This window comes from Protomyctophum bolini (assembly GCF_963924005.1).
Source record: "Protomyctophum bolini genome assembly, chromosome: 9".
In the NCBI taxonomy this organism is placed as follows: Eukaryota; Metazoa; Chordata; class Actinopteri; order Myctophiformes; family Myctophidae; genus Protomyctophum; species Protomyctophum bolini.
In genome coordinates, this window is record NC_137870.1 from 10,377,974 (window position 1) to 10,391,337 (window position 13,364).

Genomic DNA, 13,364 nt, shown 5'->3' on the forward strand with positions numbered 1-13,364 from the left:
AGTATAGAACTGTTGACTTGACAAATGACTTGTTACTTGACACCTCTGGTAATGTCTGTTAATTCAATCTGAGAGAGAAACAGAAAGCAAAACAAAAGCTGGAGCTGGAGACTGGCTCTAGTGTTGTTATGTTTTAAATCAAAGATTTGCCACGGACATGTCACATCGACAGGTCTTGCCATGGACACGTTTGTCACGTTTGTCCGTGTACGGACACATCGATGACCCCTGATACTCATACGTGTTTATCACAGCATTTTGTCATATTCTCCATCACCGTGTGGTATGGAAACAGCTCACTGATAAGACATATGAGAGCTAAATCTGATGGCAAAGTCTGATGTCAAGCATCTGTGATATAGATAACGCCTGCTTTCTAACGCCGGGGCTCCACTGGGTGCGTTGCGCTGCGTTTGGACGCTGTCCAAACGCAGCTGTCGGCAGTAGAGCACCCTGCATTGATTAAAAATGGAACATTACCTGCGTTGACGATGATGCGCCACTGACGGATGCCCGATGGCTGCAGTGGAACTTCGGCATAAGCAGGGCCCGAGTCTTATCTGATGATAATTAGAGAGCCCTCTCAGCTGTCCAATGCACCAATGTTCAAAAAAAAAGGTTAAAAAGTATAAAGGCCATAACTAATCGTTTCTACTCGCAGTTGGCACAAAACAAAAGTGGGTTGTCGTGAGGAGGAGTCACCAAAATGCAGTACAATTGATCAAGGCTGAACAACAGAGAGGGAACAGAGGGCATGGCCTGTGTCCTACAGGGAATAGTGTTTTTTTGTTGTATCTTACTAAAGGTCAAGTTATGCAGTAAACCTTTGAAAAGCATTTAAGTCTGTTGAAATAAATTAGAGACCTTTATGTTTAGCTCCAGGGGCTAGTCTTTTTTTTTTTTCTGTTCCTCAAACCCTAACCCATACAGTTTTTTTTGTTGTTTGATCAATAATGCTCAGGAGAGAAAGTGTCCGTTTGCTCTGCATTTACATGCATCTTATGCTGAGCATCTACTGTTTGTGTAGCTCTAGAGTAGGAAAATTGTAAATATTACAAATATATTATTGTGACCGCAGGTGTGTTGGTTGTTTGGTTGGTTGGTTGGTCACCCCAGGCAAGCCCCCATATATGGTGCCCAGGTCTTGTGACATCACGTGACATCATCAGGGAGATCCCTGACCTGCTGTCACAGTTAGGCCCATACTGTATATGGATATCCCTGATGTCATCAATATTGGCCAGCAACTCTACATCTGACCTCAAACCCTTAGATTTCCATATATGGATATATGTCAGAACCTGTTCTGTCATTCCATTATGTTGATCCTTCCCCATCCATCCTTCCTCTTTGATGTCTCCCTTTTGACTTATAACTGTCCATTCAAACTCTAGACGGCCCGGCCCTACCTGGGCCCAAGACATGCTCCTTATATGGCCAGTACAGAATTATTTAGAAGACATTTGTAGAATCGGGTCTCAGGTCTCAATGGGTTAAGCCAGTTGAAAAGCACTGCACTACGAGGAGTAATATGAAATGACTTTGTCCTAACCCTGACTCTAGAAATGGAGGTGATGACCCCACTCATTGACTTTGTCCTAACCCTGACTCTAGACATGGAGGTGATGACCCCACTCATTGACTTTGTCCTAACCCTGACTCTAGACATGGAGGTGATGACCCCACTCATTGACTTTGTCCTAACCCTGACTCTAGACATGGAGGTGATGACCCCACTCATTGACTTTGTCCTAACCCTGACTCTAGACATGGAGGTGATGACCCCACTCATTGACTTTGTCCTAACCCTGACTCTAGACATGGAGGTGATGACCCCACTCATTGACTTTGTCCTAACCCTGATTCTAGACATGGAGGTGATGACCCCACTCATTGACTTTGTCCTAACCCTGACTCTAGACATGGAGGTGATGACCCCACTCATTGACTTTGTCCTAACCCTGACTCTAGACATGGAGGTGATGACCCCACTCATTGACTTTGTCCTAACCCTGACTCTAGACATGGAGGTGATGACCCCACTCATTGACTTTGTCCTAACCCTGACTCTAGACATGGAGGTGATGACCCCACTCATTGAGAACCATAGCGTGGCTTCGGAGGAGGTTTCCGATGAGGACCATGACCCAGAGCTGCTTCCTGTCCAGCTCGCCAACCACCAAGGCATCTCGTAAGACTCGCTCACACCACTTCTACCACACATCGATTCTTTACACATCCACACGTCGGTTTCTACCATACATGTCTTTACACATCCACACGCCACTTAGTTCTACAGCACCGTAAATCTTTACACATGATCCAATTGCAAGTTTGATTGGATTGATTGATTTTTTTTCCTGCTTAGTACTGGATGTCATTAGACACACTTTATTTAGCTTTCAGCTTGATTTAATAATGCAGTGAAGAGAGAAAGGAAGGAATGAAGGAAGGTAAAGAGTTGGAATGACATGTGGGAGACAACCTGAGCTCACATTCATTATTGTGTGACCTAAAAAAAAACACTCAGCGGTTGACACTAAGGGTTGCCCACTATAGGTGAATACAACTTTGGGGAGTTTGCTTTCAGGTTGTCCAACCGGGAAAGTGCTCGTTTGAAAGGGGACGCAACCATTCTATAAACACAACACGAGATATCTGTCTAAACACCTGAACGTGGCCAGACCGCTCTGTCTTCTGGTCTGTGGAATGTAAAATAAGAGCACTGTTTACCTATAATGTACTGTTTTGAGTGTTGCTTTACACTTAAAAATATAAAATAACAAGTGTGAACCCATAGTCATATTCGGCATAATTGAGGTATGACATTTCTTTATCGCACAGCCCCAGAAAGTGAAATAGTATTAAATTGAATGGTAGTTTAACTTTTTTATAATGGACAATTTACTTTTCGGGCAAGTGCCTCTGAGACCTAATAGTGTCACTGTCAACCCCTAAAACTGTAGAACAATATATGCATGTATAGGAAAGTGCCAGTATAGGGAAAAGAAACCCAAAAGGCCTCTAATAATAATAATAATAATAATACATTTTATTTATAACGCACTTTATATTTGAAACAAATCTCAAAGTGCTACAGATAAAAAAAAGTAAAATAAAAAAAAGAATAAAACAGTTAAAAACAGGGCAGCTTAAGAGTCCGACTGGGCAAATGCCTTACTAAAGAGGAAGGTCTTTAGTCCCTTTTTAAAAACGTCCACGGACTGTGGTGCTCTCAGGTGGTCGGGGAGGGCGTTCCACAGCCGAGGGGCTACTACACTCTGCGAGTGTTCATGTAGGAATATGTTTCTGTGCTCTACGGGTTTAATGTTAATGTAGGAACGTTTTTCTGTGCTCTACAGGTTTAGCCAAGCTCTCATTCATCTGTTGAAGGGAAACATAGGTACAGGACTACTGGGACTACCTCTGGCAGTGCACAATGCAGGGATAATTGTAAGTACCCTTCACTAAACTCCCTCCAACACTTTGCCATAACAGCTGCTGCACTGCACTGCCTGCAGACTGTTCTGCATCCTGCTTGAAAGGAGGCTCATGTTTAGGGCTGAAACAATTGAAGTTACTCGATTTGCTTAATGAAATTACAGTAAATATGATGTCCTTAATAATAGGATTTATTTTTAATCCTTGTTATTCTACTAATTGCACATCTGTTAAATCAATTTGTGTGCCATGTGTGCTTGTCTAAGTGCTTGTAATGTAATGGGCTTAGTGACAAAGCGGCTAGTAGCTTGCACTAGCAGAATTCATTGAGACCGGTGGATATTGGATGTTTTTACATAAACATCTAAATAACTAACTTGGATTTTCGCAAAATGATTCAACATTAGAGATGAATATCCTTGTGTTGTGACACACTCAATAGCTCTGGATTAAGTTTTAAACTGAAGAAAGATATTGGCCTTAATACATGGAATTCCTGGCCACGTCCCCCATTTCCGTTCAAACATCAGCCGTGTTTGTTTTACTTAGTAAATTGTAACTGATTAATAATGCAACAAACTGTTTGAGCACAGGTAGAGAGCATATTATGCGTTTGGGGAATGTGGATGTTGTATTATTATTTCATCAGCTTGACACCCATGATCTTTGAGGCTAAGATCGGCTAACAACAAACTGACCCAACTGTACTACACAGATGCGCATCATTGTCTAACTACTATTTATTTACGGAGGAGAGAACGTGTTTGCCTGATCAGTTGATGGTAAAATGTGAAATCTGAATTAATAATAGTCTAAAATAAAGACTACAGCCTGACCCATAGCAGGTTAATATAAAGCCAGAAATGAGTAAATTCTACATCCAACGTCTGAACCCTGCAGTGACAGCACAACACAATGCCTTACCAATTCCTCCACGAAAACAGTTGGTTTTGTGCTAATATACAAATGCAACAGCTTTAAGTATTTGAAGCATGATTTGAAGGCAAGTGTTGAACCGAATCAGTACCGTACATGGAACAGTTGAATCACTCCTGGCAAACCTTGGTCAAGGACTCTATGCTCTAGAGCAGGGGTTTTCAACCTTTTTATACCAAGTATCACCACAGAATATATATGGCTCTCCAAGTACCACCATAATAACTGATGTTAAAATACAGGAGCGTAGACCTGCCTCATCCTATTCAGCTATTGACACAGGAGGGAAATGTAATTTATACTTTTTTTTTGTTGTTCAATTCCCAAGCCAATTTTGCTGCTGCTCTGATGACTAATTACTAATTAGCACAACTGATAATATTTCTAATGTGATTAATCCATCCTCAAATCTTCTTTAACGGCTAGGTACAGTATGCTGTCATGCTCATTTCAGCACAACTTTGTACAGTTAGATTAGAAAGTACTTTACCTGCAATGTCTGTAACAGATAACACTATTATGATTATGTTAACGATGCAGTAATGCATGCATAAATATTGCTTCTGATTATTGAGCATTATCAGAGGCAGTCAGATTAATTATGTTCTGGAAAATGTTCCAAACAATTCTCTTGGCATATTCATGAGCACACACTGTGCGCTGATTTCAATTTGCATGCCATAAATTTATGTTCAGAAAATCATGGAAGATAAATGCCCTAGAGCTTTTATTAGACCATATATACCTTTTAAGTATTCAATACATAGTTTGAACATTGTATTGTTACAGAACTATAGCTCCATGATTTAAGCTAGCGCGGCAATATGTCCGCATCGGTTCTCTCAGTGGATGAATGGCTTGTGAATGTGCTTTATCATGTTTGTTCCTGGCTGAAATGGCATAGCTTACTAATTTGCATGCACGCATACCGTACACACAGATACACATCATGCACACGCATTCCCATAGTGAATCTAAAGATTTGTATAGATTAAGTTTCAGCATTCTTATTTTTTTGTGCAGCCATAAGGAAACCCAACATACATACAGAGAATACCTTTGAGAGCCCTGGGCTGCCATAAATCATTGTTTGAGGAAAAGGTACCAATTTTTAGGTTTGCGAAAGCAATTGTGCGCTTTATTGCCTCTCCTCTTGCGTCAGCTGTGTTGGTGTTCAATTACTGTCTTGTAAGAGGAGAAATGTGGAGACCACTACTGTACCACTACTGTACAACACAGCTTTTATTAAATGGGCCTCACATATGAGCGGACGTTAACCCTTTTCGTCAGGTGGTGGTGGTGGTGTGGTGTGCAGTGTACTGCACTCACCGGGGGAATTGTAGCCATGTACGTCTTCTTTTCTTCAAATGGCGGTGGGTGCTTATTGTGAGCTTGTTTGCTATTTTTGAATATTTTCAAAATACCTTTTGATATAATCGGCCCGACTTGCTCAAATGAATGCGTTAAACAGAGCTGCTACTTTCACACACATTTAAAATGTAAGGCTTTTATCTTTTGTATACTATTTAAATAGTTTGAAGGAAAAATGCTGCTATTTGTCCCAAAATGACTGCAAAAGATTGGTGCTATTCGTTTCAGAAAGCTTTATTCTCTGTATGTAACGGTTCTAACAATTCGAACAATAGTCCGACAAATGTCGGACTATTGCTTGTTTTGTAAAAGTATGTTTTCTCATGCTAATAAAGCTCCTTTGAATTGAATGTGTGTGTGTTGCAGATTGGACCCATATGCTTGGTGTTGATGGGCGTTGTGTGTGTGCACTGCATGCACATCCTGGTTCACTGCAGCCATCACCTTAGTGAAAGGTAATACACACACACACACACACACACACACACACACACACTCAGAGTCTTGCTCAAGGACACTTTGACAGTATCTCTGGGGGAGCTCGGGATCGAAACTGGGAACCTCGCGGTCATTCCTGTCGCTCTACTGGCCACTCTACTCCTGAGCTATGCACTGCCGCCCCCACGTTGCATCATTTAAATGGTTAAGAAATATAGCCTGCGGTGACGCTGGCATTTGAAAATGTCCCTCGCTAATAGAATGACGAATGCATGTATTGTACAGTACAGTACAGTACAGTACAACAGAGATGTCGGGTTCAAATAACTGTCAAGGCTGTTAAACCTGAACTTTACTTAGTTCATCATAAATCCATCAGCCACCGTTATGCATCTCGTTTGACTATTGTTACCTCCTACTGTACTATCCAGGTACGCCCAAAAATAACACTTTTGTCACGTAAAGGTCCTGTCAAACGGGCAGCGATGAACGCATACGCTGTCGCCTGGACCAACGACAGGTCTGCTCAAGAGGGGCGCGACAACGCAAGTGTAAAAAAAAAAAAAAGCTCAACCGAATTCAGGTCTGATGAGTCAAGGGCATGTGCACGAAACGAGCAGAGGTGCGACAACTTCACGGGACCGCGCCCACGTGAATATACGCTTGCATTGTGAGAGACTTCCGGTCATTAAAATAAAATGTTACTTTCATTTGCATTTCATTATTATCCTCTATATCAGAGGCAGCTGAGCGCCACCTAGTATCCGTCTGTATCACATTTGCATCCAATTCCTGATGCTGGATTAATACCTTAAAGTCTGTTCAGATGGGCCACAATCAACAGTGAAAAAAACTGTGCGTTATGGTGTGGTGTGTGTGTGTGTGTGTGTGATATGAAATGCGAACTTATCATATAACCACAACCATGGTTTAGTTAACATCATTGACTGTCTTCCAATCATCGTTTAATAATTAACATCATTGACTGTCTTCCAATCATCGTTTCTGTCGCCAAGTTCACCTTTGACACCTATTTTCATATGTACCTCGGCGCTGATGACACCTTATCACTCCTTTTTTAACCCATTCTGAACGGGAACCCATTCTGGTGTTAGCATCATGTTATGCTTTAGCTATTGAAAAATAGCAGATCTACAAGCTCATAGCGCGCCACCGAGTGGCGCGCTACGAGCTTGTAGGTCTGCTATTTTTGAAAAATCAAAAGAACGACTGACATTTTTAGAATCTGATCTCAGGTCAGAATGGGTTAATCAGACCAGTGTGTGTCCAGTGGAAACCTCGTATGAATCTGATCTCAGGTCAGAATGGGTTAATATCAATTGATTACGGTGCTCAGCTGCGTCCAGTTCCCCCACGTAACACTCCTATTTCGATCTGGTGAAAAAAAAACACTCAAACCGTAAATGGAAAAAATCCGTTGGCTTATGCTTTCCATCGGGAAACGGCAACTTAGAACGTAATCGTAATCACTTTATAGACCAAATACAAGCTTGGTTTGCGTCTGATTTATCTTCTAATCTAAACGATAGTATTTCGCTTGCCAAAAGTATGTTTTGGTTGGATTCAATGTTACATAGCGGATTTTATTTCCAGACTCAGCGGTTTCAATTGTGGGAATGTGTCTGAGAGGATCACGATGGAGCAGACTGGGGTTTCACGCTCCTCCAGGCACCTAAGACTTTCTGACCACAGCTCACAGTCGCAGCTTCAGCAATAGAAGCTTCCCATGGCAAAGTGGTCTCCCCCGAGACCACTTTGCCATGATGGGACCCATACCAGGAGCATTGGGCTCCAGACAACACAGCTCCGAGGTTCATTGGGGGCAGTGTTGTAGTTTCATTTAGTCACATTATAGTCACCACCTGTGTCACCAATGTTTTAGTGTTAGTCTCGTTTTAGTCGACTAAATATCATATGATTTTAGTCGACTACATCTACAGTTGATTTAGTGGAACAAAATGTCTTTTGGCGGGCCTTGATGTCATCGTAATGACTGTTTTTTTTTCACTTGCTGAAAATAGCCGATCTATAAGCTTGTAGATGTGGTATTTTCAGCATGCAACCTAGTGTAAAATGACGTATACTGGATCTCTTCTCCACTAGTCCCTTCCTAACATTTTAGTCTTTATTTTTATTTATTGACGAAATCGTCAGTATATTTAGTCTTAGTTTCAGTCATCATAGCTTAGTTTCCATTTAGTTTCCATTTAGTTTTCGTTAGTGGAAAAAGGTAGTCGACAAACATTTTTTAGTCGACAAAAACAACACTGATTGGGGGCACACAAACCTCTCCACCACAATACGGTATAATAAAAGTTGATAATAGTTTTAATTTCCCACCAAATTAAGCAAAGTAGCCTGCAGTAATGGTCTTCTTCTTCTTCTGACTGATTCCTATTGCGGTCTCCACAGCGGATAAAGATAACGATAAAGATGAAGAAAGCTTTATTGGCCATTAAATCTTACATTAAATGGACATTTTCCTTTGGCACACTGGCAGTCGATATACAGCAATAAAAAACGTCATTACATAAAATACACAAATGCATTAAAATACTACATGAAATGCATTCCCATAACGCAGCAACAGTGATCAGGGGCTGAGGGATTAGGCGGTGGAAATATTTAAACATTTTAAATGTCCACTGCAGTTGGCACAAACAATGTCTTGTAATTGTAACCCTTCTTCTTTTTTTTTGCTAATGGCACTCTAAGCCTCCATGTCAAATTCAGGGCGAAGAGGGTGGGTAGAAAGTGAAACATTGTAAATCTGAATTGCCTTTTTGTCTCCACCAGGCCGAAGGCATGGGGAGAGAGAGTATGCTTTGCACTCCGTGTGTGTGTGTGTGTGTGTGTGTGTGCGCCTGTTACCAGCTAATCTCCGGCACCGTTAACCCGGTCAATGCCAAATTTTGCACACCCACTCCCTGGATGCCAACAATGAACCTCTGCCCCATATTTTCCAGAACGGCCTGTTATAGCGCCACCAGGAGCCGGACTTTTGAAAAACACATTTGCATTTGCACAAAACGTTGCACACTATCTCTATAGTCATGTGGTCAAGCCGGATCTGACCGATATTTCGTATTCCATCCTAATTGGCCAACATTGGCTTTCAAAATTGGAAGGATTGGCCCGTTTTTAACAAAAAGCCTCAAATCATGAATGCAGCGTGCAATTTACGTGACATCTTTGACAGACTTTCCTACTAGGCTGAGGAATATATCCCACTCTTTTCACATTGGCCTGTTATAGCGCCACCAACAGGTGCATTTTTGCAAAACACATTTTTGGAACAAAATGCCTCAAATCATCCCAATTGCCATCCAAGGCGTAAGAAGAAATGACACACTTTTCACATTGGCCTATTATAGCGCCACCAGGAGGCCACAACCTGACTTGCCCTGGTGGAGACCTGTGCCCCGTGAGTGAGGCACAGGTCTCTAGTTTGGTTGTGGAGCGGTTGTATATGTCCTGATTCAAGTTGCAATTGTCTGTCGCCAATGATCTTACTAGCCTGGGGCCTGTTTCATGAAACCTTGATTAACTAATGATTAACTGATCCTGGCTCAGATTTATCGTCATAATAAATAGAATAGAATTCTTAATATTGTAAGCATCATGATATTGTAGCATCGTGATATTTGGCCATAACTCCCTCCTCTGAGGGAGCTACCTTTGGGGAAGGGGGTTGTTACACAGGTCTCCACCAGGGCAAGTCAGGTTGTGACCTCCTGGTGGTGCTATATTAGGCCAATGTAAAAAGGGTGCCATTTCTTCTTACGCCTTGGATGGCAATTGGATGATTTGAGGCATTTGTTCCAAAAATGTGTTTTGCAAAAATCCACCTGTTGGTGGTGCTATAACTGGCCAATGTGAAAAGGGTGGGATATATTCCTCAGAATGTAGGAAAGTCTGTGAAAGATTTCATATACGGTAAATTGCATTCTGAGGCTTTTTGTTCAAAACGGGCCAATCCTGCAAACTTTGAAAGCCAATGTTAGCCAATTAGAATGGGATATGAAATATCGGACAGACCCGGCTTGAACACATGACTATAGAGTATAGAGTAACGATTTGCGGGATCTGGAGGAGAATCTGGAGGAGTAATATCAAGTGTGTGCAAAATTTGGCCTCGACCTGATCTTTGGTTTGTGATCAGATTGAATGCTTAATGAACAGTAAAAGACATCAGGATTAGGTTAAACCTGGCTGTTAGCCTGGTCCGGGGGCAGGCTAAATCCACAGCATTAGTTTCCATGGTAACCATGTCCATGTGGCATTGCTTTCATGAAACCGAATCAAGCCTCAACATATTAATCTGGCAAGATTAACCAGCTTTTATGAAACCGGTTAATCGCTGATCCAGTATAAATTAGCCAGGATATCTGTTAAATCCCGGTGTTAATCCCTAATCCAAGTTTCGTGAAACAGGGCGGCCCCTGGTCGACTACCTGGCGTCTTCCTCTGTCCATCGGTCAGTCCAGCCACCTGTATGTTCTCTCTCTCTCTGAATCCACAAACCACCTTCTCCTGCAGTAATGGTGCTATGTGAAAATTGGCCTCGCTAATAGAATGATGGATGAACAAGCCTTTACAGACACATGCTGTTTAACATGATGTATTAAGTACATGTGTATTCATGTGGACTCTGCTCCCTGTACTTCGTTGCCGGCATCCCCTCACTCGCCCTCCCTCCGAGTCGCCTGCGTGTGTTTTTGACTTGCGCTGTCCCCTCCCATGCCCGGCTTTGAGTGTTTGAAGACAAAAGTCAAACATTGAAGACAAAAGTGAGGACGCAAATTGTGATTGACTGGAACGAATGAGATGATGATTAGAGCGCCCCTCACTTCGCACGGGTGTGATTTTGAGGGGCGCTTTGGGCCAGCTTTGAGTGTTTGTGTAAACATTGAAGACAATTGTGATTGGCTGGAATGTGATGATGTATGATAAGAATGCCCCTCACTTCACACGGGTGTATATACTGTATATTCATATAGTAAGTGCAGAGTACGTAAAGGACAACTTCAGACTAAATAACACATACTGTAGGCTCATTTTCCTACTTGTATTGATCCCAAAGGACTTGCCATAGCGTCTGTTTTGCAGAAATGCCACTGTCCTCCAGTTTCCCCCGCAGACCCCAGCAGCTCTCATAAGTGGAGCCCATAATGATGCGGTCATTTTTATTATTATTTTTCATTAACACTTACAGCGCTAGCATTTATTGACAAATTATTAGGGATGCACCGAAAATTCGGCCACCGAAAATATTCGGCCGAAAATGGCTAAAAATGTATTTTCGGCCTATTCGGTTTCGGCTCAAATAAGCCGAAAAATATCACCGAATCGTAGTAGTGGTCCTAAAGTTGTGAATCGAACTAAACTGCGAGGAAAACACAGATGTACAAGCCCAACGCGCTGTGCATTGCGACGGGTAGATAGCTTGTAGATCTGCTACTTTCAGCGCAGGAAGGGCGCATGCTTATGACGCTCTTTAACTATGCATCATTCAGCAGCCTGCAGCCAGCGACAGTCGCAGGCAACACAACACACGAGCAGCAGTCACAGAATGCACAGGCAGATCCACACATCTGTGCTTTCATCCACGATTCCATAGCCTTCTAAATCTTATGTCCCATCCACGGGCACAAGCAACGTGATATTAGCAGCTTCCACCCGATCTGTTGTGGTGTACTGTTGACGAGGGAAGCTAGTAGCTAGCATGGGAGCTAACGTTAGTTTTAACACTAGTACTTTCCATCCGTTCCCCAACCCCTCACACTCGCTGCTGCGTTTACACGGGCAGACACAAAGACGAATGGGAATATCATTTGGAGCTTTAACAATGAATGATAGACTGTATCGTTGCTTCTGCCCGTGTTTAATGGTCAGGGTTTCACTGTTCACATGAGCAGGCAGACCTGTCAAAACGATGCACTTCCCAAAACTCAGAGACATGCCACCACGTATTAATTCAAACCCACCTCTGGAATATTGCTATCTCATTCCACTTTAATTTATTTTATTCCATAGTCTTAGTTTTTCTCTAATAAAGTTGTTTTTATTTGTTTTCTCATGTTCTCCTTGAAAAGTGTCTTTAAGTACTCAGAGAAGCTTTATATAAATAATATTATTATCACTATTATTATTACTACTTGGTTTTATTGCATATGCTTATGTAGAAAAAAAGCTCACTGCTCAGGTCAAATAGGCCTATTGATATGCGATTAAAATGTGATTAATTGAGATTAATTAATCACAAAGCCTCCAATTATTTAGATGTTTTTTAATGGACCCATAAATGTTTATTATTTAAGTTAGGTTTTGCCATAATCATGTCTTTTGCCATAATCAGGTAGCTTTACAACAAAGATATATTCGGCTATTCGGTATTCGGTTTTCGGCCAACTGTTTCCTATATTCGGTATTCGGTTTCGGCCAAGAATTTCCCTTTCGGTGCATCCCTACAAATTATGATATAATTCTCGCCAGCATTTTCCCAGTTTAGCTCTTATTTTGAGAAGCCACTAGACAGACAGACAGCCATGAAGCTCGTGATGGGGCTTTCTTCTTCCTGAGAGTGCCTGGCTGTAATGTACCGGAATGTTGTCTCAGGATTCTCAGGAAGTTCATTCCTGTCCCAGCGGGACGCAAAAGCGCCTCCATGCCTTTGATCTGCAGTGACGACGTGCAGCAAATCATGTTATGGGGTGAGCGTTCGGTACAACTGCCAATCAAAGTGACTGTACTGGTCAATCACAGTGTCTTTTCTGGGAAAAAAACACAAAGCAACAGATGGTGTAAAAGTGATATGCTTATGGGCTCCGCTCTAGTATAGAGCATAGCAGTGGCCATGGTTTTCGGGACCCACTGAAAAATCGTCCATTCCATTTTTCCCATAGAGATTTCATGGCAAGTCATTTGGGGTCAATATACAGTAAGTAGGAAAATGAGCCTATATGTTATCAGTCTGGAGTTGCTCTTTATATATATATACTAGTTAATGTGCATGTCCTTTTTGTCTGTCTAATGATGCATTCCTCCTGTGACTCAAGATGTCAAAATGTGTAAACACTAAACGGACAACACAGCGAGACGTCGGCCCACTCCGTTACTCATCTGAGTAACGGAGTGCTTCGGCATCGCTTTCTCAG

The 13,364-nt window shown here is 42.0% G+C and overlaps 1 protein-coding gene across 3 annotated transcripts in view; it reads left to right on the forward strand.

Moving 5' to 3' along the window:
* The window catches only part of slc36a4 (solute carrier family 36 member 4), a 162,288-nt gene that overhangs the window by 3,821 nt on the left and 145,103 nt on the right, over positions 1–13,364 (forward strand). For all 3 annotated transcript variants that reach the window (XM_080771439.1, XM_080771440.1, XM_080771441.1), the window contains exons 2-4: positions 2,074–2,191; positions 3,363–3,453; positions 6,115–6,203. In XM_080771439.1, coding sequence (XP_080627565.1) covers positions 2,074–2,191; positions 3,363–3,453; positions 6,115–6,203 — 298 coding nt within the window. The remainder of the gene's footprint in view (positions 1–2,073; positions 2,192–3,362; positions 3,454–6,114; positions 6,204–13,364) is intronic.